The sequence below is a fragment of the Haemorhous mexicanus genome, chromosome 8, assembly GCF_027477595.1.
Source record: "Haemorhous mexicanus isolate bHaeMex1 chromosome 8, bHaeMex1.pri, whole genome shotgun sequence".
Taxonomy (NCBI): domain Eukaryota; kingdom Metazoa; phylum Chordata; class Aves; order Passeriformes; family Fringillidae; genus Haemorhous; species Haemorhous mexicanus.
The window spans coordinates 3,725,928-3,753,924 of NC_082348.1; the positions used below are offsets into that span (position 1 = coordinate 3,725,928).

Below are 27,997 nucleotides of genomic sequence, written 5' to 3' on the forward strand. Positions count from 1 at the left end.
GAGAAGAGATGCTCCATTCTGTCCTCTTCAGCCTCCAGTATCTTCTTCATGTACTTACATAATATTTATTTCCCATTTCTGTTCTGCTGAACCTTCAATTTAACAGAAAATTGGAGCCGTGTTCTCTGTATTATTCTTCACACTCCAGTAGTCATCTGCAAAGAGATGCCACCTTTTCTTCTTCCAAATATGTTAGAAATGGGGAAAATGTACCTTTCCACTTTTACACAGAGTGTAAAAAATTAGAGCACTTTGAACCTTCAGGTTGGTGCTTTGGATCATTAAAAAAATCAGAATTCTGATGTTTTGAAGGAGTTAATCTTTCTAATTTGCCCCTGATTTGCAGAGCCTGCAGGAAGGAGTTAGGGCAGATATGAGTTCATGCATGAGAGAAGGTGAGATGATGTTGTTGGAGCCTTTGCTGTGTGTCAGAGAGCAGCAAAGAAACCTGTCGGGTCCCTGCCTCATGTCATCTGTAAATCAGTGCAGAAAAGATGACTTCTGTTCAAAACTGAGGCTTCCAATGGGTTAAAAACCATAGGTGGGCAAGAGGGTAAGATGCCAGAAAGCATTTCAGCTCCTGCAGCCAGCTTGAAAAGGATTATTTCTCTCTAATGTTGGGGTTTCTTTGCTTTTCCTGCTGACTCCTGCTGCTTTGGTGAGCAGTGTCAGTTCTCTTTCTTGACCAGACAGCAGAAAGATGCAGAGAGGATGAATGACAGCCTCTCACCTCAAATATACTCTTCACCAGCCCTGTGAGTTATGAACACATGTCCTCAATGTATCTTCTGACCTGTAGGTCTGTATTACAATATATAACATATTGAGAAAACCAACTGGCCATAAAGCATTTCTTACCTCACTTAGTGCTGTGTGTGTTGGTGTAGCTCAGGTTGTGGCAGCACTCCCAGGATAAACTTCCAGATCCCTCACATTTTTATAGCTGCTTATTTTCTCCAGACTGACTCTACGAGTGGAGAAATAATACCTGCATTATCATTGAACTCCATCTTAAAATTATTGATCTGGTTGATTTTAAAACACAGCAGTAGAAATAAAACATTAAATTTATATGCCAATTATTTTCAAACTTTTTTTAGGGGGATGGATATTGTATGCTCTGTATTTTATTTTTATATGTCGAGGATGTACTCTTAATCAGGATTACATTTGCATAGGTTAAAATAACAGTCCATTTCCTTAGTGTCCTGCTGTCTGACACACATGGTCAGTTGAAGGTAGGTTAACCAAAGGTAAGTTGTCCTTCAATAAAAAGTATTTCTGAGGGATTTTCATTTTCTTTCAACTTGAATTCTACAAAAGTCAGATTACAGTGGGCCTTATGTGTTTATAATGCTTCTGAGAGATGATGATAGTAACACTATACTTACCACTTTATGAACAAAACTCCACAGCTAGAATAGGATGTGCTCCTTTAGATTAATAATAGTAATTTATTATTAGTTAAAAAAGGTTAAACATGTTTTTAAAGGGTGAATGGAGAGAAATTAAGACATATCTGATTAAGGTACTTATGATACCCCTAATTCACATGAAAAGGCTAATTTAATTAGCATCCACTTGCACCTTTTGCTTGTTTATGAGAATATGTATCCTATTTCCTTTGCCTGTAGAATAATCCTGTTCCTTTTGTGCCAGCAATATGTTCATCAATCTTCACTGCTTTTTACAGTTTGGTTGCTGATGTTGTGGTGTTCAACTCTGCTTTTAATATGGAATCCTTTCTTAAATCCATTGGAAAATTTATGAAGCTGATTCCTGACCACAGACCTAAGGATTTGGAAAAAATAATCAGACCGAAGTGCCAAGTTCTTTATTTTCCAGTCAGGTTTCCTGATGTGAGCAGGTCAGTACATTTTCCACGTCATAAATTGCCTCCAGCCTGTCAAAACTCTGTATTTATGGTGACGTTCTAACTAATCAGCTAAAGCATCGTTAATGAATGAGTTTGATAATATGCAAAACCCCCTAATTGATAAATGTATTTCAATAATCAGAGGCTATTGAGGCAGCCAAGCCTGTCCTCAGTGCCTGTCGTGCAAACTTGCATCGTTCAGGATGAGTGATTTCCCACTTGTTTCAGTGATTTCCCACTTGTTTCAGCCTTCCAGGAGCTGCCTGCTCCTTGACAATGAGTTTTTGAGGTTCTTTTGTTAGGGTTCGGATTAAATGTGTGAGATGATATTTTTTGTTTGGATTTAGATGTTTTTTAGCTTTTATTTATGTTAAAGTGTTATAAACTGTGAGTTTTATAGTATTTTATTTTAATAAATTAAAAATGGAGTTGTATTTTTTTCCTTATAAGGTTTTTTAAGGATAAATTGTTTAATTAAGAAGTGATACTTAAATTATTTTTATTTTTAGCTTAATAATGAGCTCCTTGTGGATTTTTAAATTAAATTATATAATATCACTTATCTTTATGAAGAAGAAGGTGAAGAAGGATTAGTTTTTATTTTAAAACTTATTTTGTTTTTTATTATATATAAATATATATTTAATATGTAACATATATATTAAATATAGTATATTATATATTACTAATATAATATAATATAATACTATTATAATATAATATATTATAATACTAATATAATATAATAATATTATAATAGCATTATAATATATTATTGAAAGGGATAATATTAATAAATTTAATATATTAATTATATTAATATGATATTATATTAATATATTAATATATTTTAAAACATTAAATTCTAAGTATTTTCTATGTGATATTACACATTTTAATTTAAATTACACACTTATAATTTTAGTTTTATAATTCAATTTTGGAAGTTTTCTTTACAGTTTTAGGTTAAATGTAGTGTTTTCTTGGGGACCAGTGTTTGTTAGCAGAGAAAGTCTAAAATCCTCACTAACCAGGGTTCCAACACCTCGGTTCTGTGCATGTTTGTGCAGGGGAGGTCAAGGAGGAGACAGAAATGCTGGAAAACAGTGAAAGCGATAAGCCTGCAGCCAAGGAGCTGTTTTATCCCTTCCTCCCTCTCTGAATGTCTTTCCAGGTGGGCAGCAGCATTCCTGTGGCAGGGAGCAGCCCTGCAGATGTTGGCAGTTGCTGCAGCAGGAGTTGCTCCTCGCCCCTCCTCGGTTACTCTGAAGGACGTTTTTTATTGCCCTCGTTTCAGAGCCCGCCTTGGAATTAGCAGTGGGTTATGTGGCTCAAAGGGAACATTCACAGGATCCTTTTCACTTTTGATTAAACCTGGCACAATTGTTTTTCCTGTTATAAGGGACTCTCCTCCCACTGAACAGGAACTTTGCTTCAGTGGGACCAGCACTAAATAGAGTGTGATTCTGCAATTTGATTATGCTCTTAAACCCCAACACCATGCTGGGTACGGTTTTTTTTCTGAAATAAGGATGGGAAGCACTGCAATGACTTTGCAAGAGCCCACCTTTTGATCTGATAATAAGTTCTGGCCACTCTTGAGATCTTTGTTCCTGACCAGCCTGTACTTATTCAAAGGCTAAATATACATGTGTGGTAGTTTGAGGTGGAGAAATTTTTAGTGCAGGAGCTGAGGTCGTGCACTCGCTGATGTACTCAAACTGCAAGGTTTGAGTTTCAGTGTCTTGGAAAACTTTTTATTCTAAAATACTGATGTGAATCATTTAGAAATCAATGTCTAAAGTTAAGTCTTTAGACATTTGGCTTTGACAAGTGGGTTAAAATGCTCCAGTATTTCTCACTGGGACTTGGCTGCCTGGATGGCAGCATAGTTCACTACCTGTATATCTTTGAGGATCTGCTATTCCCTCTTAGAATCCAGAGGGATTCTTTTGAGCACAGGGAATGTTGTGGGTGCTCAGCATATTTGATGTGGAGCCAGTTCCAGAGGCTCTGGGGGTTTTGGCATACCTTAGGAATCATGTGGCCCAGACCTAGTTTTGGAGATGAAGTTATGATAACCCTGTCTCGTGTATTACATCAGCTCTTTTGGACTTGTCAGCCCTGGCAGATGGGGTCAGACAAGATCTGACAAATTAGGCTGAAGTCATCATGCACACAGCGCTCGTTTGTCCAAAGCAGGGGGTGATTAGGTGGGTAAAATCATGAGCCTGCTACCTAAACTGATACAACAGGAAGATCTCACATCTCATTGTGTGCTCCTTTAGAGTCCTGCTCTCATGTTAAATCCCATCTCACAGGGCAGGACACCTTTCCCTTTTTATTGTGGTTGCTGCACTTGGGATTGTATCAGAAATCTTTAGCAGTGATGGGCAAGATTAAGATGTTCATAAACAACTGCGTGGCAGTAAAACTTTCACAGCAGAGTGATTAGAAACAAAAATTAATGCAGCTCTATTATATCTAATATATATTTTATTCAACAGCTAATTCTAAATATCAGATCTGAGGTGTTTAGACAAAGTCCAATATCAAGACAACAGGAAAAAATCTGAAGAAAAGGATGCTTCTGCCTGACTCTGAGGTTCTTTGTGTTTTGACCTTCAGCTGCAGCCAAAATTTGCTTTTTCTTTACATATTTTACATAAAGTTGAATGCACCTGTGGCAATTCAAAGCTGTTTTTTAAATTTGGATTGTACCAGTATACTGACTGAATGGAGATTGAGGAGAAAAAGGTTAAGAAAAATTGTGGCCAAGCTAAAATTTATAAAGCAAGCTCTTAGCCCAGAGTGTTTTTCAAGTTATTTTCAAATGGTAATTTGCTTTATCCAAACCAAACTCATACAGTGTAAGTAAGTGATTATTTGCATGACTGACAATCATTTCAGTGCCTGCAGTCTTTTTAAAATGCATAATTTTGCTGAGATGTTGGGAAAATATTTAAAAATTCTGAAGGCAAAATAACCAGGGTGGGTTATTTATTTTTTTTTATTTTGACCTCTTTAATTTTGCGTGTGAATGTCTCAGTGTGTGTTCTTGTCTGAAACATAATCTACCTTTGGATTGGGGAGAGAGAGGTGATCTGAGAAATCATCCTCACATGTGTGATGGGGAGCTTTTTAAGATTATTTTAGATTAATATTGCAGTTGTAGGGCAAAATAAAATACATCTGAGCCTTGATCAAAACCGGTGTAATGAAGGATCACGTCACAGGAGTTAATCCTGTAAAATATCTACCTTTTAATGTAATTACTGTAGGTGATGGCCACAAACAGCACAAGCAGCATAGTAAATGATCACTTAAGAGGGGAGGTATAATGATGAAGGATATCCTAGGAAACACTTGTGGATACTCTGAGAGGCACCACTATAATTTGTAGTGTGCATTTAAATATTTCAAATGGGCCTCTAATGGGCTTTTCTACTTCTGAGGGGCAGTTGTTGATGCTTTTTTATAAATAATCTTTTTTTAAATAAATGTTTGTCATTAGGACCCGTGTTGGTGTTCCCAGAGATAACCCAGCAGACTGTGGTCCTTATCTGACAAAGAGAAGAGATGAAAGGATTTGAGGATTTGACAGAATAAGATATTTACTGACTTAATCCTCCTGTTTTCTGGTTCTGACAATACTGGCTTCCATATCATATCCTGTGGTGCCAAGGCTGCTCCATGTATACCCACCCCATATGATTTCTGCCTTGAATTCTGCTCTTTGTCCATTCTGGTGAAGTATATGATGTGGAAATAATCAGAGTATTTCTGAGCTTTGAGACAAAAAACCTCTCTGAGTTCAGGCTGTCCCTTCACAGTGCATTGGTATTGCAAAGGATGGAGAGCAGCGGCTGCTCTGCCACGTGTGCTGAGTATCAGACTGGGGGCTTATGGCACAGAGTTTAATACATTGTAATTCACACTTACCTGGCCATTGACTTCATTTTAGTATCTTTTCTATTGTAACATAAATAAAATCCATTTTTTTTTCACTGTATGATCAATAGAGTCTATTTTGATATCATCTTTTTCCACTTTTGCACTGTAAAATGATAGTCAGGGAAGAAATTCCCTTTTGACTGGAGTTATCTTTGGTACTTCTCTACATGCCAGCAGAGCTCTCTGGAAAACTTCTGCTAGGTCTTTATTGGTATTTGGATATCTACTGGACCATTATCCTGGTCTAGAGGAAGGTGTCTCTGCCTGTGGCAGAACTAGATGATTTTTAAGCTCCCTTCCAGCCCAAATCATTCCATGATTCTGTGATTTTATAGGAATTCTCTCATCCCATCTGTGCCCACATTGTCAGTGGCAGTTTGCAAAGCAGGGTCAGATTAGGTACTCCTTGGAATTCATTCCAATGAAAATTTCAATTTAGATTTTGGTTATTATTACTATTCCTCTGATTGTAGTATATCTTTATTGTTATCACACTGTGGTAGGAAAGGAAGATGTTTTTGTAAGCAAGAATGAAGTAAGGTTCCTAAGAGCTCAAAATTCCCATTGGACTGAGGTGGAATGATATAAAAGAAACATGAGAATATGAGGATTACAGCAGAAAATAAAAACTGTTTGTTTTTTTTTAAGTGGAACTTGTATTATCTGCATTGCACATTTTGAAGTAGAATTAAAGATTTTAGAGTTGTTTCTTCATTTGCTTTTAAAACTTAGTACAGTTAACAGGACATTCCCAACCATTTGGGCTTACATTTTTTTAGTTATAGTGTGAGCAAGGCAGAATTTGCCAATTCAGAGGGTATTTTAGGGCCAGTCAAGGGAGTTCCTGAGTAAAGCAGAAGTTTTTAAAAGACACTGGCCATGTCTCTTGTGCTGCAACACGTCTGGAGGAGCCTGTTTTGGGGGAGTAAAAAAAATAAATAAATAAATTGCATCACTTGGATCAGGGTTGCAGGGCTGAACTTAACTGGAAAAATGCAGATGTCAATGAGCAAGGAGAGACTTGAATTCACAGGAGCCCAGAGCTATGCATGGGCACTGGGGACGTGTCTGCATTGCAGGGAAAGCTGCTCAGCTGTGGTACCCATGTGAGCTGTAGTGAACTGTCTTGCATGTGGGAAGCCATAGATAGCTTAGAAGAGCAGTTTTTGGCTAATTAGCCTTCCAGTGAAATAGCTTGTATTAGCTTAGGTGGAGTGCTAATGACAGTGACTCTGGTACTGGGGGTACCTCCTGCCTTTGGTGGTGGCTCGGGCATCTCCGTGGTGCTCTGTGCCCTCTCCAATGGCACAGCCTTGCTGCCACCATGGTTTATGGGTCATTAGCATAATTAGAAAGTACCAATAGACTGCTCCTACCTTGGGGCTTGCTGCTGAAGAGCTGGGTGATGGAAATTGCTCCCCAGAATGTCTTTCCTCGTCACCTGCCGCAAGCGGGGTTTGAGGATCGGTGCTGGCACGCTGAGAGTCACACAATGAGCACGAGGGATGCTCTCAGGATCTGGGACACAGCCCCTGTCAGGAAGAATGTGCAGTGTGGGCTCAAAAGGGGCATAAAATGGAATTTTTCCATTGTGGAGCTGTTGGCAGTGGAGTGATTCCTCCTGCCCCTCTGGGATTAGTGCTAACTCAGGTAGCTGCACCTGCAGTGAAGGCTAGGTGGTTCAGTGAAGGACACCTGCATTTTCAGTGGTGTTTCCTCCACACACTCATCCTGTGCTGTCCTGGGTGATGTAGGAGTTTCCATTCTCCCTCTGGATCATGGAAGAACTGTTACCCCAGCCTTGTCTTGCAGGCAGAACATGTTGGTTTTATCCTGAATATGTTTATCCCCAGGCCACTCCAGCAGCATCAGAATGAGAATGCTCTCACAGAGAAGGGCCTGGCTGAAGAGTCTGCTGGGATGTATTCATTCTGCAAAACTTGCTAAAAAGTAATTTCTTTTTTATCTATTCATGGACAAAAATAGTTTTACTGACTCTCTTTTATCTGTCGTATAGGTATTCCTCTAAATGCTATCATAATAACCATTTAGGCTCACAATAGCTCACAAGGATACTTAAGCAGAATTCTCTGTGCAACCCACTTTTTTATTATGTTGGGTACTGCTCATGTTGCATACAACACATTCCCATAAAATTTGCTTTTTGTATTTACAGAGAAATTTCTCTGGAGAGTTAAGGTCTTGTAAAACATTCTTGTTCTACAGCGTGAACGAATTATCATACTCTGGGGAATTAAAAGTGAAGTGTACTGAAGAAAAGAATTTTTTCATTAAAATGCAGTTTATATTGATAAAACAGATTACTAGCATTTGATGAAATGTGAAACTTGGATCTACCCATATCGCTAAATCACCAGTAGGTTTATTTTGGCAAGAAGAATAGTATGTAATGTATATCAGGACCAATCGTTATACAGTACCTGTTAGTTTTGTATTAGATTAAATTGTCTTTTGCTAAAGTACTTGGAAAAAGCCCTACTATATCTGTATCTTGAAGTAGCAGAATGTGGTAACCAAGAATATTAGAAAATAAAAGCTGTCGTGTTATCAGTTTTGGCACAGTCATTTATCAATCAGTATTTTAAACATTGACAAGTGGTAATTTAATAGGGAATGACCCTGTTGGCAGGAAGTTCTAATGACAGATGATGCAAACTCATTTATCACTATGGGGCTGTGCTGGCTTCTTACCTTTCTCAGTATCACAGCTCATATTTTCCAAGTCTGGGATGTGAGAAGCCACAAAGGGCAAAACCTGTGGCACTGAGCCTATAACCACTCCCATCTAATCTGATTAACCCCTTAGTTGCAAATTTGTCTGCAGCAGAGCTGGTGAGAGCTACAAGTTCTCATACTGAGTTAAATACCATTTGCTTTTTAAGGAGGATTTTCCACAATACTTTCCCATAGGCAGTTTTTCAGAAATATTCAAGTTGTGTCACTTTGAATACACAGTTGAGACGTGCTGGTGCTTGGCTTTCAAAAAACAAACCACATCCTAATAATTAATAGCACATTTCATTAGCAGGCATTAAAAATATTGCATGCAGTGCCCTATACAATGGGCAGCTATTATTATTATTATCATTACTACTCGAGGAGGAAATGGATGCATTCAGAGGTTTAATTGATTCGTGCATATTCATGTGGGAAGTCAGTGGTAGAGTCACGACTGGACTGGATTATTATGCACTTCCATGCATAATAATTTCTCTGCAACTTGGGAAGAGAATAGCCTACCTTGCTGGAATAAATGTGGGCATTTGGAGTTGAAGGATGTCATGGGAGAAGGGTTGAAAATGACACCTTCATCAGCAACTGGTATGGATGGTGCTCCTCAGTCTTCTGGGATTCCATCTGGAATACACTCAAGCAGCTGTATGTAGTCTGAATTTAAAAAAAAAATTACTTTAGTTTCCACACTAGCAGAAGTTTTAATCTATTTAATATGAATTTATGTTATCTTTTTTAAAGCATCATAAACACAAGTCCTTGTGGGGTTTTCTTCACCTTCCTACCTCAATTCTTTCTCTGTGTCTTTTCTTCTCCTTTCACAACAAAATCTTTCTCCAGAATGCTGGGGTTGAGTTAAATATCATTCCCATTCAGGATGATTGAGACATGAAATATTTTCAGAGTTTGCATCAAATTGTTGTCATAACAATCAGTGAAATTTAAATTTAATTGGTTAAAATTGTCACAGCAGACTTAAAATAAAGCTGTGGGTTTGTTTGGTGGTTTTTTTTTTTTTTCTTTTATTCAAAGTGGAAAAAAGCTGTTGCTTAGTGGTAGAATCCTGCAAAGTACTAAATGCCATCATTTTACCTGCACTCAGGGGGGAGCTGAGGGCTTTTGGTGGGAATACAATGTTAACAGGGGTAGAAAAGGTGGTGCAAAACTAACTCTGGGTATTGAGTGGTCTGGCTGTGTCCAGGTCCCTTTCAATCCATAGGAACGTAAATCATTTGCATGTGTGAAAGATGGTTTTTATACACAAGGCTGTCCCTGCTGGATTTTGCATTTCAAAATACTGCCCTTCAACGTTTGAACAATTTCATATTTTTTTATTATAAAATTCATGAATATTGCATGGAAGTGAAGGTGGATTTTTTTTTTCCTTTAAAGGGATTTCATGCTTACAGGATTGTAACAGAGAGGGAGGCAGTCATGTTGGGCTTCTTATTTCTTAGTTGCTACATGAGGCAGTGACAGAACCTTATTGTTTAAATATGCTGGGTACTTGCAATATAGTATAAAAGGAAACAGGTACTGTGCTAAAAATTTTGCAGAAAATGTAAAGAATAGGAAGGGAGATGTGAGTTTTTAGAGATTCTTCACTAAGAATATAAAATGTCAAAAATCAGTTTTGAAAGGATGAAAGAACCTCTGTTCCTAGTTGTGGGGGAGTGGCAGTACCTTTAGAAAAAGCCACATTTCATCTTGAATGCAGCATTAGTTTGGGGAGAAAAAAGCTAAACCAACCAAAACCCAAACAAACAGCACCTTTTACAAGAGTGGTGAAATAGATTGCCTTGCAAATTGTTATTAAATGTGAGACTGAAACTTTATGTGTGTTGGATCTGCTTCAGGCACTGTTGTGTGCAAGATTGCAGACAACCCATTCCAGTTACAGTCAGAGGTACTGTCAGATGGAAGTGTCAGTGGGGAAGATATGAAGATGTTCTATAGAAATTATAGAGAGTAAGAGAACAAAATTGCAGGATGGAATACATAAAATCACATATTGGAGAGGAAACTTGGAGCATAGCTCTCCAGTCCTATGGAGATGACCTTTATGTAATGTGTAAGAACAACTTAATGCTGATGTTTTATTTATACTTAACCAAATGGGATGAAGTTAAATGATTTTTAATTTTGCCAAATCACAGATAACTTCTTTGTTGCTCAAGGAGTGTTTTAATCTACTTCGGTTTTTTCCTGTGGTTTTTTTTGTTTGTTTGTTTTTTTGAGTGTTTTTTTGGTTTTTTTTTTTTTTTTTTGCATTTGCAATTACTTAATATTTTATATTTTGGACATTCCCCCTGCTCAGTTGTGACTCCCAGATGAAATAATCCTCCTCTTCTTCCCTTTAAATAATTCAGATAGCATACATTTAAAGATATGAAAATTCCAACGTAAATGTGCCAGAAGTGCTTTTAAGGTAGGAGGCTGTTCTGCTTTACTATGGAAAGGATGCATCTCTAAATGGTAATGAGGCTTCATCAGTCCTGGGCTTACAAACACCAACTCATAGGGATGCTTTGTGGAAGAACTGTGGGAGATCCAAGTCCAAGACTGTTTTCCCAGCCTCTTACCTTAGAATGGTTTGGGTTGGAAGGAGCCTGAAAGCTCATCTTGTTCTACTCCTTCCATGGCAGGGACACCTTCCAGTATCCCAGGGTGCTCCAAGACCTGTCCAACCCAGCTTTGGGCACTGCCAGGGATCCAGGGGCAACCACAGCATCTCTGGGCACTCTGTGCCAGGGCCTCACCACCCTCACAGGGAGGCATTCCTTCCCAATATCCCATCTATCCCTGCCCTCTGGCAGTGGGAAGCCATTCTCCCTGTCCTCTCACTCCATGCCCTTGTCCAAAGTCCCTCTCCAGCTCTCTTGGAGCCCCTCTAAGCACTTTAAGGGGCTCTAAATCCTCCTTGGATCCATCCCTTCCCAAGGCTGAACACTCCCAGCTTTTTCAGTCTGTCCATAGCATAGCAGAGGGGCTCCAGCCCTTGAGGCATCTTTGTGGCTTCCTTTAGACTTGTGCCAGCAGCTCCAGGTTTTCCTCAAGTATACAGGAAAAAAAAGCTCTTAGATTAGATTACCTTTTTTAGTAGTGGGACATTTTTTGTTGAGAAATACTTTTCTCCTGCAGAGTAGTTTTGGATATTATAAAACAAGATACCATTACGTTCAGTTCATTATTTTCAAACAAAGTTACAGGCAGTAACAACAGCCAGGAAGAAGGAATTAGGTATGAAGTTGAATCATCCAATCTGTGGTAACTATTAGAGTGGATTCCTCATAAAAAGGTGCCATTTTTCTTTAAGTTGACTCCTAAGCAGTGCTCAGGTAAGGCTTGCAAAAAGCTGGACTTTGTCCATCTGTGACCTGCTGTATATATTTCTTTCCCCCCAAAACACTGGACTCATCATCAGACCACATCCTCTCTATTTTCATTACTGCCCAACCAGCCATGGAAGTAATGATTCCATAGAATCATGGAAAGCCTTGGGCTGGAAGAGACTTTAGATCATCTGTTAGTGGTGTGTGATGTCTCACAGCCAGAACCCTCATCTTTCCACTTGTGCTTCCTTATCAGCTCTTTTTGTCTGGAAGCCACAGGTCTCTTACTGCTGGTTCTGCAGCAGTTGAAGAGCCTCAGATTTAATTTCTCCTGGATTGATTTGGTTTTAGATATGTTCCCCTCTTCAATGCAGAATACTTATCATGAATGTTCTGCAACAAGATGACATCGTCAGTTCTATGACTTTGACACTCAAAAAAGCCCCAAGCTATTCATAGCCATGTTCTCCTTTGAACTCTTAAACATTTTTCATCTGCAACTGATGGTTCTCACAGGTGTTAAATAGAGAATCAGGCAGATCTTCCTTCCCTTGGTCACTTTGATGTGCTAAAGGTGGACCAGTCTTTGTGGCTGTGCAGGTTTTGCACAAATGTGCTGACATTTAGTGTAGCTAAATAGCTGCCCCATACCATATATATATATGTATAATTTTTTAAAAAAGTGTATCTGAATCTCATACACCATAGAAAAGATATTTTAAATGTACAGATTGATTTGTCTGTGTAAAGCACTGAAAAAAAAAAAAGTATGTTGTTCTGGTCACCCGTGCTCAAGAAAGATTAATTTAAACTGTGAAACAGGTGTAGAGAATTGCTGCTAGGATGATTAGGGAATCTGTATTATGAGAGCAGATTAAAAGAGTATGGTTCACTTGTCCTAGCAAAATAAAGGTTGAGAAGGGGATATATGTTAATCTTTATAAATACAGTCAGAGGATAAATGCCATGAAAGAGGAGGAATTATTTAAGTTTCAGGATAATCCTTACAACATCCACTAGGTATAAATTGGTCATTATTAAATGACTGAGACTGGAAGTAAAAAAATGGGTGTGGAGGGTGGTTGCTTGGTTTGATTTTTATTTTCCAGAGACACATTTAGTTGTGAAATGAATGTTGAAACACTATTGAAATGCAAGTTTGATAAATTCATAGAATGGTTAGTTAAACAATATAGGAGTAGTGCCAGGGAGCTGCAGATGTTTGTTGTGATGGTATCCCCAAAATGAAGGTGAAAAAAGATGGACGATGAGTTGGTCACTTTGTGACTTCAGTTTTGAGACCTGAACTGGTCCATGAAGGAGATCCTGAGTTTTCAGCATCTGTACAAGACACAACAGCCCAGCCTGTTCTGTGTTCTGCACAGTATTGATCTTGTAGATCATTAATCATGTGTTTCACAACGAGCAGTGTCCTGCAAGGTACATCCAGCTCATCTGTCCAGCCTCTGACTGTGTTTGGGATGGGCTGAATTTTTATTAGTTGGATTCATAATGACCATTGTGGGAAGGGAAAAGGAGTGAGGGGAATGTTTTTGTCTGACTGTACTGGGTTCATCTGGACGTTTTAGTCCTTTTGAAGAAAACCACATCATGGCCAGTGCTTTTTGTCCCTCCTCTTCTTTGCCTTTGCAACAAGGGAGTTTTTAAGGCATCACTCTTAGAATCATAAAATCCTGGAATGGTTTGGGTTGACAGAGGCCTTAAAGACCATCTGGTTCCAACCCCCTGCCATGGGCAGGAACATCTTCCCCTAGACCAGGTTGCTCCAAGCCTCATCCAGCCTGGTCTGGAACTCTTAATGGGGTGGGATGTCAACAAATTCACAGATTATGTTGTTTTTTGGAAGCCTGGGCATCCCTCAGAAGATAAGTAGAAGTGGTACCAAAGGGTTGACAACCACAGGGATTTGGGAAAGCATTAGGTGAGATGTGCCTCAGTTAAAACCAGTCAGGCAAAGTGTTTGAGTCTTGTGGCTCTCTAAGCATCCTTCTCTGTTTTGCCTCAGTTTACTTTTGCTCACTGAAGCATTTGGATAAAATTATTCCATTGAGCTCATTGGAGTCAGAATGAGTTTATTTTAACTTTCTTGTTTTGATGAGTCTGTAGGGCTCTTTCACTTTCATCCTTATGTAGAGGAGTTTTAATACTAAAACTGCCTCAATCTGTGCTAGAAGCAAATGGAGGACAGAAAGAAGAGCTTTTTATGCAGTAATTCCTTTCAGTGACTGAAATCTTATCTGTCCTTTCTCAAACTTCATCGCACGTCTCTTGGATTCAGAGTTCACTTGTGTTATCTGCCATCTGAGTTTGAATTATCCATCTTGAGTGATGTGACTATATATGGAAAAGAGAGGATTTGACCCTTTTTGTGTGCCTTAACTGTTGTCTTTTTGTTGCCAATAAATGGAGGAATCAGCTGACAGGGTTCCTGGTAAAAGAGTCACGATTAAAAATTAAAAAAAAAAAAGTAGAAATATTAGAAAGTAAAAAAAGTTGGTTTTTTTTTTTTTGTTTGTTTGTTTGTTTTCTAGTGAGACCTTGTGTGAGATCCATAAAGTTGCTTAATATCAGAACATATTTATGATAGTAAACCATTGTATCTCTGGTTCTGGAAGCAGCTGAGCTCATTTCAGTGGTACCCAGTGCTGGACTTGCCAGCACATCTATACGTTGGTGACTTATTATTCCACGAGCATCACTTCATTTGGGCTGGCAATAAGTCCTGTTCACTCATTGTGCTGCAGAGGAATCTTTAAAGCTGCGATGTGCATTGGAGTCTGTTTGTTTGCAGCAGCTGATTTGCCTAAGCTTTGATGCGCAGTCACTTTCTGACATTTGTGTATTTCAGCAGTGAACAATGTAAACTCATTTTCTGAGCACTTTGATTACTTGCACATAGCAGTGCCCATGGCATGTGACAGAGAAGAGCACTCTATCCACTAATCAGATAGATATGCTTCAAGCGTATTTACACAAAATAATGAAAACAGCTGTTAGATACCTTTAAACTTGAGTGTGTTTTGTTATTAATCTACTAGCCCGTACACATGACACTATAATTCTTCGCTCACTCAAGTTGCCTTTAATGACACAGTAATAAAACGGAGAGGGATGAAAGTAATGGAATTGTAGAATGTAATGCCTCAATTGTTCTACAGTGTCTTCCTTTTTGCCAAAATAAACCACAATTAGGTCCATATGGTGTTTTGAAGTTTTCAAGCAATGACCCTAATAAAAAGTAATGAATTTCTGACAAAAGAAAGCATGGTGCTCTTTTAAGCAGATATCTTTGCTATTGATCTAGTTATGATTGCAGACTGATATGCTAATAGAAGAAGAAAGGTTCAACGTGCCTGGTACAAGCACTTTCATTTGTGGTTTATTTTATTCTTATGAAATTCAGATTGAAAAGGTAGGAACATGTTGTAATCCATCAGTTATGACTCCCTTTTAAAAGACCTACTATAAAGAAAACAAATGGATTTTCCTTGAGGAAAAAATGGAGAGCATTTGTTAACTTGGAATTCCTAAAGTGAATGCTAACTAGGAGGATGCCTCACAGTGATGAAGATGCTTTGTTTAGGTATATGAAATTTGACTTGAACACCTCAGTGTCTTCAGAGGTCCAAGCTCTGGTATTTACTTTTCTCTCTTTTAACCTTTTGTGAATTGGCATGATGCCCCTGTTCATGTAGAAAATCAAAGTACCCACAGAGCAGTTGTTGGGGAAGTGGAGATACTCAAGCACAGTAACTCGGGAGGATGTGCAGCTCATCTTCCTGCATGGCTGTGGGCAACCAATAAACAAGTTTGGTGTGTCAGCGTTATTCCAGTGCAGTAATAGGGGTGCAGTTGTAATATAGAGAGGAGGAAGCTTTTGGAAGCAGATATGAGGAGAAGGAGAAAATAAGTGGCTGATTTGATGAACCTTCTCTGCTGGAGGTTGTTAAGTGAGTGTTCATCCCACATGCACTTAGTCCTGAGTTCCTCAGTTGAAAAGCATTTGCTGGATAATGTGTGTTATTGGCATTATTTCACTCCAAGAAGAGCAGCTGAGGCCTTTAGTCTTGCAATGTGAAACTGTTCAGAGCATCCTTCCAAGCCAGTCTACCTTGTCTGACATGGATCATCACCAGAAACTGTCTTGGAGTGGCTCCTCCATGGTAAATTAGGAGTCCAGTTATTTAATGGGCTGATTTCTCTGTTTCGTATTCTCTGTCTATTGAGCTACCTTTCAGATTTCTCATTTCAGTCCGGACTGAACCTTTGGAAAAGAACTGAATTTTGGCCTCAACAACCTGTGCCATTTTTGATTCATATTTTGCCACCTTCTTACATTGGTAATTTCTCCATCTCTTTATGTGTCACATAGCTGTGGGTGGTTACTTTGTTAATTTTAATAGGAAAGAATCTTGTTCATGGGTAGAACTTGTTCTCCTCAAGGTATCTTACTTTTATAAGCAGGGGGAGTTCATGGAATCACAGAATGGTTTGGGTTGAAAGGCACTTAAAAGATCATCTCATTTCATCCCCCCTACCATGGGCAGGGACACCTGCCCCTGGACCAGGTTGCTCAATTGCTATTTATTCCACCACTTTTCTTTCTGAAAATACTCTGGTTTAATTTCTTACATTCTTATGCTGGCTTCCTTAAGCATGGTGCTTAGGAACTGGGACTTGCCTTCTGGAGGAGGATGTGTCCTGCAGGAGAAATAATCTCACTTCAGATTGTAAAATCTGGATTATTTATGTTACCTTGAATTCTGTTAATAGGAACACAAAACTGAAAATCTTCACCTACCTTCCTGTAATTAAAATATTTTTGAATTATATTTTTTCTTGCCTCAATTTTTTATGTTAAAAGCTTTAAAAAAATGGTCTTGTGCTGTGAAATAGATTTTAGTCTGGCTTTAAGTGATATTAAAAAAATTCATAGAGTTTGGTTAGCCTAGGAAGTGTTTAAAATGTGCAAGTTTCCATAGCCAGTTGTAGATGAGAACTGGTGGAATTTTCACCCCCACTCAGCAAGTTCTCCAGTGAAGCTGGATAGAAGCAAATAAACTTCTCCCCTATATCATAAAGAATAACAAACATGTTCAAATATTCTTAATATTGGAAAAGGCTCAGAAAAGTGTGTGAACCTTCAAATGCTTAACTTAAGCATCTGATGCTTAAATGCTGAAGTCTTTTATTCCTTGAAATATAAGGATCTACTTCTGCAGGATTGTCCTCCCATGAGAAATCTAAATGCCTTCAGATGACATTTTCTGGCTTATTTTTTATTCAACTCAGTTGAAATTATTTGAGATTCTGAGGTATTTTTAAGGTCTTGGGATACCTGCAAAGTCTTCTATAAACTTTGAAAATTTGAAGTTTTTACTGTCTATGATATCCCGAGTTTTGTCCATTAGTCCGGAACAGCAATCACTCTGACCCTGATGATTGTGTTTTTATTTACTGGGTAAAAGTGCCCAAAATATTCTCAGTCCTGTATTATTTGTGCTTTCACTTGCATTATGATAATACAGGTACATCCTGGTACTTTACAACGTGTGAAAATAATGCAGCCAGTATTTTAGAAGCATTTATCAGAAAAAGATAACCCAAGGTTTCTGATGTTTAATATTCGTGTGCCTGAGCACATATGGACAGTTCTGTGGGTGACTGGCTGCAGTCATGTAGATTTTGTCAGTCTGCCTGTGTGTTTGCAAGACCAGCTCCTTAATGAACAGTCATTATTATTGCACAGCTCTTAGTTGTAGCCCAAAATATTGTATTATACATCTCATGTAAAATTTTCAGTCCTTCATGGAAATCCCAAATGTTTACTGCTTTTTGACTTTCTTATATATAATTTTATTTTTTAGAGGTGTACCATGACTTTTTATTTAATTTCTTCTTGTATTTTTGATGCATTCAAGCTCCTGTAAGACCAAGGTCCATTATTGTGTGATGCTCAGAGATGGTGATTTTTAGCAGTAGATTGAGGGGACAAGTTTAAGGAAAAATTTCTTGTGCTGTGTGTTTGGAAACACAAGCTGGTTGTAGAGGTTACATTCAGGGACTAGTACGGCAGCATTTGGGTAAATTGGGATATAAACAAACATCTGTTGCAGGAATGCAGAAATGACATCATAAAGAATGTATGCAAAAACTTAATTGAAAAAGAATGATGCAGAATTGCAGCATGACTTAAAGTCTGAATTGATTTCTGCCTTCAGAGTGAAAGTGGGATTTCTGTGCAACATTCCAATACTATAAAGTATTTAAAATGTAATGTCCTATTAACGTCCCTAAAATGTGGACTCTGGGTCACCCAATAAGAATAGTAGTTACAGTAATACAGTATATGTAATATGCAATTATCTTGACAATAGTTTTATTTTTTCAACAATTTTGTCATAAAAGAGCAGTAAGATACAATGAATTTGATTCATTTTGTGTGTGTGAATCATTTAATAGGCCATTACATCTACTATATTAGACTCCATTCTCCTTTCAGAGCTTTTCATTATAAGCCTGTCTTTAATGGAAAGAAGTTTAACCTTCCCTCCCAGATAGATTGAACCCCATAACAGTGTAAACATTCTCATTATAAAATAAAATCCCCTTCCCCAAGGGCAGCACTATAATTATGTTGCAGAGTGTTGTACAAATGTTTCTCTTAAAAAATGTTGCCTCATTCTTGTCCTCAAGTTTTTTATCATTTTCATTTATGAAGGGAATCAATAACGCTTTAAAATCATAATTTAATAAAATAAATATGATCTGATTATTTTTTAATTTTTTGAAGTTATTTTAATCAAGTTTGAGAAGAAGTCATCAGTAAAATTGCTGTTGATTTATAAATAGGATAATTAGAGGCTTTCCTCCTAAGTACTGTTCACTGGCATTGTGGCTGTTTTTATTGCCTAGTCAAACCTCTTCATTCAATTTTAAAATTGCCTTTTGAATGAACTGTGCTATGAGCTTGCCAAATAGTGTCACCATTAATACCTTACCTCTTCTATTTCATTGTCCAGTCTGTAAATGCACAATAAATTGTTTGATAAGGAGGTCAATGAGGTTGTAGTAGTTTTTAAGTGAATTACAGCCGAACGTTTCAGATTATGTCACACTCTTATTGTAGCACTGGGTGTAAAAGGTGGTGATACACCGTGTGGGAGATCACTTGGTGGTGTTGCTCCAGGACTAGACACAAATCAAGGAGAGCAAGTTCTCCACTGTTCTCTATGTTGAGAATAGATTTAAAAAACACACCTTATTAATCCGATTTACAGTTCTGTAGCATGTCCCTTAGTCCAATTAAGTCTCAGTAGCAGGTGCACAACACAAGGATGGGTGAGGACAAAGATGTTTGCAGGCAGGAGACTCTTTCACTGCTTTGGTTATTGAAAAGCTGCTGTAGCATTCCTGGGAAGTTCTAAAGCATCTCTAACCAGCATTCTTGATGTTTATATCTCATATCTCATCTAAAATTTGATGGTAATTGGCTTTTTTTGGCTATATTAGGAGTGGCTGATGGAGCTGCTGGAGGAAAGGAGGCTCAGGGGAGACTTAATCACCCTCTACAACTCCCTGACAGGAGGGTGAAGCCAGGCAGGGGTCAGGCTCTTCCCTCAGGTAATAAGTGACGGGATGAGAGGGAACAGAATCAAGTTGCAACAGGAAAGGTTTAGATTGGATATTAGGGAAAAATTCTTCACCAAAAGGGCTGTCCAGCTCTGGCATGGGCTGCCCAGGGTAGTGGTGGAGTCCTCATTCCTGGAGGGATTTAAAAGCCATGTGAGGATTTGGCATTGCTGGGAGAATGGTTGGACTCAATGATCACAGAGGGCTTTTCCGACCTAAATGAATCAGTGATTCCATGATTCTGTAACTGATTCTGGAGAATTGTGCCAGATTGGTGTCGCCATTCCAGCAGTTCCTGTACAGATGCATCACCCTCACCCAAGCCTGCAGTGCCTCAGGAGCTGCTCTGTGCCCAGGCTGGGACTCCCACCCAGGCACGTCTCTCTCGCAGCGCGCGAGCGGTTCCGAAATAGAAACGTAAAAGGCAAAAGTAAGAAACTTTGTGCTTGTTGAGTCTAAAGGAAAGTCTGTTTGTGTGTGTCTCTCCCTTTGTAACAGAAGGAATGTTTCTTATGTTTCTGTCTTCAGACAGTTGGCACACATTTCATCTCAGCAGCTGCTTTCTCTTAAAGTGCAGTAGAGTGTAGGACTGTAGTGACACTAGCATTAATACTTCACATTCTGCTATCATATGCTGTCACTGTGAAATATGGATCTAGGTTACATGTGTTTGCAGACTTTGTACTGCTGAATTATGAAAGCTGACTCCGTTGGAGGATTGTGTTGTATTCAGAGACTGTGAACTGAACAATAAATGAATGCAGGCAGAGACTTGCAGTCATAAGCAGTATCCTCCTTTTTGGCCTAATTGAGACAATAGCTTTAAAATGCAGAATTGCCAAATAAAACTTCGCTGTTGACTTTGGTAAATATATTTAGCAGGCATTTAAATACGTCTCTTGTGGGCACCTTTTAGTTGTTATACTCAACCTTGTTTAAATATTATTTTTAAATCCTGGTCTTCTGAATGGGATGAATTACTGCAGATGAATAAAGTGGGTTGCAAGAAGTACTACTGCTGCATGTCAGAAGAAATTATTTGGAACAATTAGTTATTTTAGTTATTAAGACTTAGTGTGTACCCATGAAAACAGCTCTGCAATTCTTTTTATATAGCTGTATGAGGAGTGAGGAGCTGCACTTTATTTATTTCTAAATGTATAAAGTTAATACAGATGTAAATATCCGTTAAAATGTCAGGAATCATTGCACATGGGAACATGGAGGTACTGGTCTGACCCTGCTGAAGTCTCCTGAGGCTAGGCAGTAACTAAAGGGTGAGCAAAGCTGCTGGAAAGGAAAATATTGGAAATATTTTTAAATGAAAATTCAGCATAAGGAGATACCTGGGAATCTGCAGGCAGATCCATGTACATAATTACTGGAAGTGTTATTCAGTGTGTTGCTTAAATTTAGATTTCTTTCGTGCCTGAAGATCTGCCAGTAAATGATTTTGTTTCTGAAAATCAGGTATCCTTAATTTCAGTGATAATGTCACTAATATGACTATACACTGACAATTAAACTTGAAGATGATTTTCCTTGTACAACCACTGACAGTCAGGAATCAAACCCAGGTGCAGAAATCTGGTATTCAGTGTAACACTCTAAATTTATTTACAGTTTTTACCTTTGAATATCAGTGTGTACAGAAGGATGGAGTGAACAAACTATATATATATATGTGTGTGTGTGTGTGTGTGTGTGTGTGTATATATATATATATATATATATATGTAGCATTAGGCTATGTTGCTGATAAATGGTGTTTGAACCTCCTCTTAAGGAACTTCCAGTGTCAAAAAACCACAATGAGCACTGTCACCATGAATGGTGTAATGCTCAGAATAATGTTAGAATGGCTTTAGAGAGTGTGGAAAAAAAAAGTTTGATCTCACTGAACTTGCCTGTGTATTTTAGTGTTTTTCATGTGTGGGGTTTGTGTCATCTGCCCACGGAATGTGATGTGAAGTGCTTGCTGTCACAGCTCTTCCCGTGTTAGTTTTGATGGTTCTTTTGTATTTGATTCTTAAGTGGAAAGGTGGGGTTGTATCCTCTCTCAGCAGTGCTGTTCCTGTGCTTCCCATAACAACCTTTCTATTGTCACCTCCTCCCCTGGCTTTTAAATTGCACCCAGGTTCACGTTAAGTTTAAATGTGCTCGCCAAGGATTGTCCCAGCCTTGAAACCATGCACTTCTCATTCTGTGTTCTAACAGGGCATTGTTCAGCTGGTTGGAAAGAGGTGAAACACATAAACAATTTTAACAGCAGAATTTAACCTGTTAATGAGACAGGCTGGAGGTAACGTCTCAGTGCTCTCTCAGAGCCCCAGCTATGTTCATAATAAATCATGAAGGTTTTTAGGTGCTCACTCATTTTTGGGGCAGCAGGCAGCTGTATCATCAGTCTTCTGTTCTTTGCCTGTCTTCTCATAGCCATCGAGGGTTTTTTATTCTGTAGGAACTTTGCTGTGCTGAGGTTTATTTCTTAATATAGGGGAAATAATTTTTCAGTCATCTACATCTATTTTCCTGTCAATGTGAAGATAATGTTCTTAACCTGACAGATCTGTGGCTTTTTCTCATTCAAAAGAATGAGGATAATATGTTGATGTTCTCATAAACAAGACTGTTTTGTAGTTCATTGCTTTTATGCATCTTTATAAAATATTCTTGTATTTGTCAAAATATTTCTGTGGCATGTGACAGAAGAAACGTCAGTAGAAACAGGATGAAAAGCATAATTTTTCTGAAGGTATTGGTGTCTATTTGTAGAATATTGAGCAAATCTACTATTAAGTGTATAGTAAACTCCCCTGGGGTGGATTATTGCACTGGTTAGAAGGCAGAGTTGATGTACTCCACCTCTAATTGATATGGTCTCATAGTAAAATTGCACAGCTTTTAGAATAATAGTCATCACAGCTTTTACCAGCAAAATAGAATTGTCACTTTTCTGTGGGATGATGGTGCAACAATTATGCCTTGGTTATGCCTATGAGGGGAGATGGCCTTAAGATGAAGAGGTAGATTTAGATTAGATCTTAGGAAGGTATTCTAAAGGTAATCCTAAGTTACATTATTTATCAGGACTTTTCAGCAGGGAGCAGTTCCTTTAGTTTAATACACCTAAACTGTGTAATGCTGTGCATTTTGTAGTATTACTTGGAGAAACCATAAAAGCACTGTGACATCTCTGGCATCTACCTCCTGGTCAGCTGTTCCTCTACCAGAGTTTGTGTGGTGACCTCTCTTTAGTCACCACCTTTACAACATGGCAGCAGTGAGGATACAGAGATGCTGCAGGTCATGCAGAGTTCTTCTGGCTGAGGGAGGGGATAAATGAGGAATTGAGTGAAATTGAAGGCTCTGGACTGTGGATGTCATGGGGATGTGTCCCCAGAGCTGCCTACATACTGCCACTATTAATGGTAGCACGTGCTGCAAATACAGCATGAGGCAGCAATGTAAAGCTGAGATGTAGGAAGTAAGAACTTGCCTTGTGGTGGAATCAGTAGAGCTGTTTGAATGTTCCTGTGGAAAGAGGTGGTTGTGGGTTTTTCTGCCTTTGAGATATTCTGGCAGATTTACACTGCTGCTGTCTGCTTTCTAAAGTCCCTGACCCCTCCCAGAGTGCTGGACTTCTGACTGGGAGGTGCTGGTCTTCATCAAGCCACGTAAATGTGAAGATCCTCAGTGCCTTCAATCATCAGAAATACCCTCAGAGCTAATCTAGCATGCAGTTTTTCAGAGATTACTGTGTAATGCCCCAGAGACGTGATGAGCGAAGTTCTCAAGCCCCTGAGGACTGAGCTATGAAACCACATTTCTAAGTAGCTCACAAGTATTTGTCATCTGCTGGTTTCCTACAAAGGATTGAGCAGAAGTCCTTTCCACGTGTGTGCTCATGCATGCCTGTGTGTGCACACACTCTTGAGCTTGTAGGAGCCCAGTGTGCTCAGTTTATTTACTAACCATCAAGATTTCACATTTCAAGTGGAACCTATTTCTGGGGCAGTCAGTCGAAGCCAACGACTGAATTTTTGAGACAGTCTTATAGTTTATTTTTTCCTTTCCCTCCCTTTGTTAGAGGCTGATGTTCGTGGGACAAATTCCTCAAATGCATGGACTGTTGAGATAGTTCAGAAGAATTGAGCCATAGTGTCTGAGACAGTACCAAAGTTGATTATTTAGGCAGGTTTATCAGCAAAGTGGTTGAAAAGAAAGGAATCTCTCTGTTATTCCCTTAATTCCTCTCTTGCATCAATTCACAAGGCAGCAACACCTGTACTTTGTGCCTTCCATAGGAACCCTGAATTTCTGTTCAAATCCCAACCTCAGAGAGACATTTTTCAACCCATGTTGGTGCTCCTACACCAGGACCCTGCTCAGGTCAGTCTCAGAAAGGCAGTTGTGTTCTCCAAATAAAGGTTTGTGTTATGGGCACTGCTGTGTCCAGCAGACACTTATTTTTTAAAGTTTTTAAAATACAACCAGAAAATGGGGCATTTATAATGCAGACCTAAAGGCCATTTCCAGCACAAGTGGAGTTGAGTCCATTAAGCACATGAAAGTGTTTTAACACTTTTAACACTGTTATGACATGGATTCCTTGATCCTGAAAAATAAGCATCTGATTCTGACAGAGACTCCCTTTTATTGATGAAGCCAAATTACCAAGTAGATGCAGCATTTGTGAGTTGCTTTAGTTGGGTAGAAAGCGTGCCATAAATCTTGTAACCAAAATAACAGTATAATACTGAGCCTAATACAGAGATTTTTTTATTTTTTATGCAGCTCAGAGATCTTTGTTTCCTCACGACTGTGATCTGTTCCCTGGGTGGTGTTTGGGTGCAGAAGGCACAGAGATTGTTTCTGAATGGTTTCTTGGGGCAGCCATGGTTTGTGCAACAGATTTTCATCTGACCTAAAGATTTGCAGCTCCCTGTAAGCCAGTGGTAGCAATTTATATCATCTGAGAATCTGATTTCTTCTTCCAGCCATGAAACACTATCCATAGACTGAAAAAATGGCAAATTCCTTCCTCAGTTTTTCCAGTGCCATGTGTTGGTGTCATCAATATCATAGGAATAATCAAGGACAATTTTTTGCCCTCTGTAATTTGAAATAAAAGCTGGTGAATGACAGGCATGGAGGATAGTTTCAGAAGTAATGTTGAAACTTAACTTTGGTGAATGGCAAGTAGGACAAATGTGCAGTTATTATCTTGTTAATTAAATGGTTCATAAGAGTCAAAGTGTTTTAAATACATCATAAAATACAGGAGGTCAGAAACTTAAGAAACCTAGTAATTTAAATCAGTATTGAATAATAGGTAAATGAGGGTCCTCTTTTAAGACAGTCAAAAAATCCTCTTTACAGGAGGATTCTCAAATGTGAAAGGAGACTTGAAAAGAGCCAGCAGAAAAAAAAGTGATTTTTTTTTCCATTTTTTTTTCACACAAGGTCTATGATTTCTGTTGCCCTGTGATGCATAAAGGAAACTTGGAGAAAAGTTTTTGTTTTATGATAATCATTTCTTTTTGATATTTTCACTGCTTTTTTTAATTTCGAGGACTGTAAAATGTTTATGCTGTTTGCACCCAACACACATAGGGAAGACCAATGTGTGTTAGAGCAAGTTCATTTTCATCTTCTGCACTTTGACTGTAAGGGGTATTGAGGCAAAGAGGCAAATCGGTCATCTGACTTGTTTTTATTTATTGGCTGAACAAGATCAGCACTGGTTAATAAAGCAAACCCAATGCAAAGCTCACCAAAGAGCAGCTCTGCACTCAGTTACTCACTTTTCACATTTTTTTTCCTTGTGATAATGTGGTCATTTCACTCCAGATCCCTAGTCACCATTCATCCTCCCAGGACAGGCAAGACCTGAATTTCTAATGTGAAGAAGCTTGATCCAAGCATGCTCTACATTGGAGATCGTAAAAAAGAAAAAAAAATCCTCTCAGTTGTTTTTTTTTTTTTTAAATTTTCTGTACACCTTTAACTTTTAAAAGAAAACTTTGACTCTTTACAGAGTAGAGTTTTAAAGATAAGCTGTGTGGACATGTTGCTTTTAGAGATTTTTGATTATTTTCTTTGTAGCATTCCTGTTCCTCCATGAGATGTTTGCTGCATTTGTTTGGATTTTCTTATATGTGTGATTTACCTCTGGAGCTACATTTGGAGGTGGAATGCCACTCTGTCATTGTAGCAAGATGGTGTCTGAGTTTTCAAATGTGTATGAAAACTGCTGTCTGAATCATCACAAGAAAAGTGGTTTATATCTGGGTGTATCAAAACTGGTTGTGCAAAATTTCAGTGGTTAAATAGAGAATGACCAAGAGCAGTGAGTTATTTACAGGTCTGGTTTAATCGGGGCTCCATTTAAATAAATACAAATAGCAAAAAGGATGAGAAGAGCAGCTGAGAGAAAAGCACCCCTGAATAGAGAGTAGTAGGATGTTTTTCAATGGTATAGGTTTGGAACTTTAAAGAAGCTCGTGTGTCTTCAGAGGGATTAAGTTTCACCACGCATTGGCAGCGCTATTGTATCAGTGCAGTCGGCTACAACAAATTTATCCTGTGATGATCCCTAGCACAGAGAATCACCTTTTATCTCCCACTGAAAAATAAGCTCCAGCTGAAGCATCAGCAGTTCTGTGAACTCTGCTGGCGTATTTGATACCTCAATGTTTGATTTCAGGCTCAAAGAATGGATGGAGTTGTCTCTGGCAGTGCTAATGCGGAACCTTCTTCACGTTCAGCCGAGAGTGCATCTGGGCGCTGTGTGACTCTGTCCTCCCGTGTCTAACCACATTGCAAAGGCCTTACCCATTCTGCTCCACAAGAAACAGCCAGGAGTGTGAACACACAATCTTTAGAGCCCAGAAAAGCCCTTCAGAGGTCAGTACTCTCTGTGCTGTGTGTGTCAAGAGGCAGCTGGAGGAGCTGCCTGGATCATTATGCTGATTTTCATCCAGGCAGGACAGACAGTGTGCAGTTGATTTAAGAAATGCCTCTACCCAAGCCAGAGGGCTCTGCAGCCCTGTGGTGAGGTGGCTTCCACAGCAGGACACAGTCACTGGGTGAGCTCCCCTTTGACTCAGACCCTGCTCTGTGGTCCCGTGTCCATTGATTCCAGACCTGGGACTGGAATTGCAGTTATAGACATGTAATTAAATATTAGAGCATGCAGAGGCTCATGGTTAGCCTGGGTGCAGGTCTTGTCCTTAAGATCTTCACCTTCCAAGCTTTCATTGGCTCTCCACTAAAACATATCCACAATTCCCAAATCCATTCTCATTTGCTGGAGTCAGGTCCAGCTGCATCACTCGCTATCTCTGCCCCTCTCTATCTCCTTCCTCCTGCTTCTCTTCTCTGTGGAAATCAATTTGCTTTCCTCTGAAAAACACATCAAAAATGGTGGAAAGTAGACACAGCTCCTTCATGGTGGAGAGCTGTTGGAGGTAGAAGAGGATCTTGTAAGGTCCTTCCTGTTTCTAGTTCCTAATGTAAATCTGCCATTTTTGGTGAAAGCAGCTCTTTCATGAGTGCCCAGTGCAAAGGAGGAGGAGCTGATTGGGTTTTTTGAACTCAAATGCTAAAAGATCTTTTGAGCATGTCTGAGAGGTGAGTTTTATGGTGCTTTGTTGGTGTCTGTTAGATCAGAAGACACATAAATATGCTAGTCCTATTTTTGACAGGAACCTAATGATAGGAATGGCTGTAAATTCCAAGATTTGAATGGAATGCAAGTTTATAAGGTCTGTTATTACAAAAATACCATGCGTCCATATCCCTTGTTAAAAATGCTAAAATATCTTTAATAGTTTATAAATATTTTGTGGTCATTAGGAGACCTGTGGCTTTTAAAAGAAGCTTTACTGAGTGGAGCTAAATTTCATATTCTCATGTCCTGTGGTGACAATAGTAAAGGACAAGCATGAAATATTTAGAGTAAAAAATATTTTAATATTACCTCAGCTTAATCTTGTAAGCTATTCTGGGCATAATCGTCCAAAGAAGAAGGGAAATGAAGCACATTAGTAAAAGCAACATTGAAAAGTTTTTTGAACTCTTTTCCAATTATTGTATTTAATGGAGATGAAGCTGTAAGAAGAGAGATAATGTGGGGTTTTATACTCCAGTATCTCAGTAAGACATGAGGTGAACACTGTCCTTTTGCACTAAGTTTATTTCCAAACATTTGGCAACTCCTGAGAATATCTAAGGAAAGATGTGCTCTATTATTAACTCAAATAAGCTGTAAAATTAAATATTACTTTTACCAGTATCATTATTTTCTTGGCAGAGGAAACCAGTTAGTTCAGTCTAAGGGTGTTGTTGGTCTAAATGGAGGAAGAACAACAGAGATAGACTTTCCTATGGGCAAATGGGAAGGAGCATCAACCTGTCTAAATCA

At 38.7% G+C, this 27,997-nt stretch overlaps 1 protein-coding gene across 13 annotated transcripts in view; it reads left to right on the forward strand.

Annotated features, from left to right (window-relative positions):
• GTDC1 (glycosyltransferase like domain containing 1) overlaps nt 1–27,997 on the forward strand; it is a 170,129-nt gene that overhangs the window by 85,713 nt on the left and 56,419 nt on the right. For 12 of the 13 annotated variants that reach the window (XR_009487292.1, XM_059852520.1, XM_059852521.1 and 9 more), the window contains one exon: nt 1,694–1,867. Coding sequence is in view for 11 of the 13 variants with exons in the window: in XM_059852520.1 (XP_059708503.1) it covers nt 1,694–1,867 (174 nt within the window). In the remaining 2 variants the exon portion in view is untranslated. Of the gene's footprint in view, nt 1–1,693; nt 1,868–26,278; nt 26,479–27,997 lie in introns of those variants that run through there. The other variant, XM_059852530.1, reaches the window with a different exon arrangement.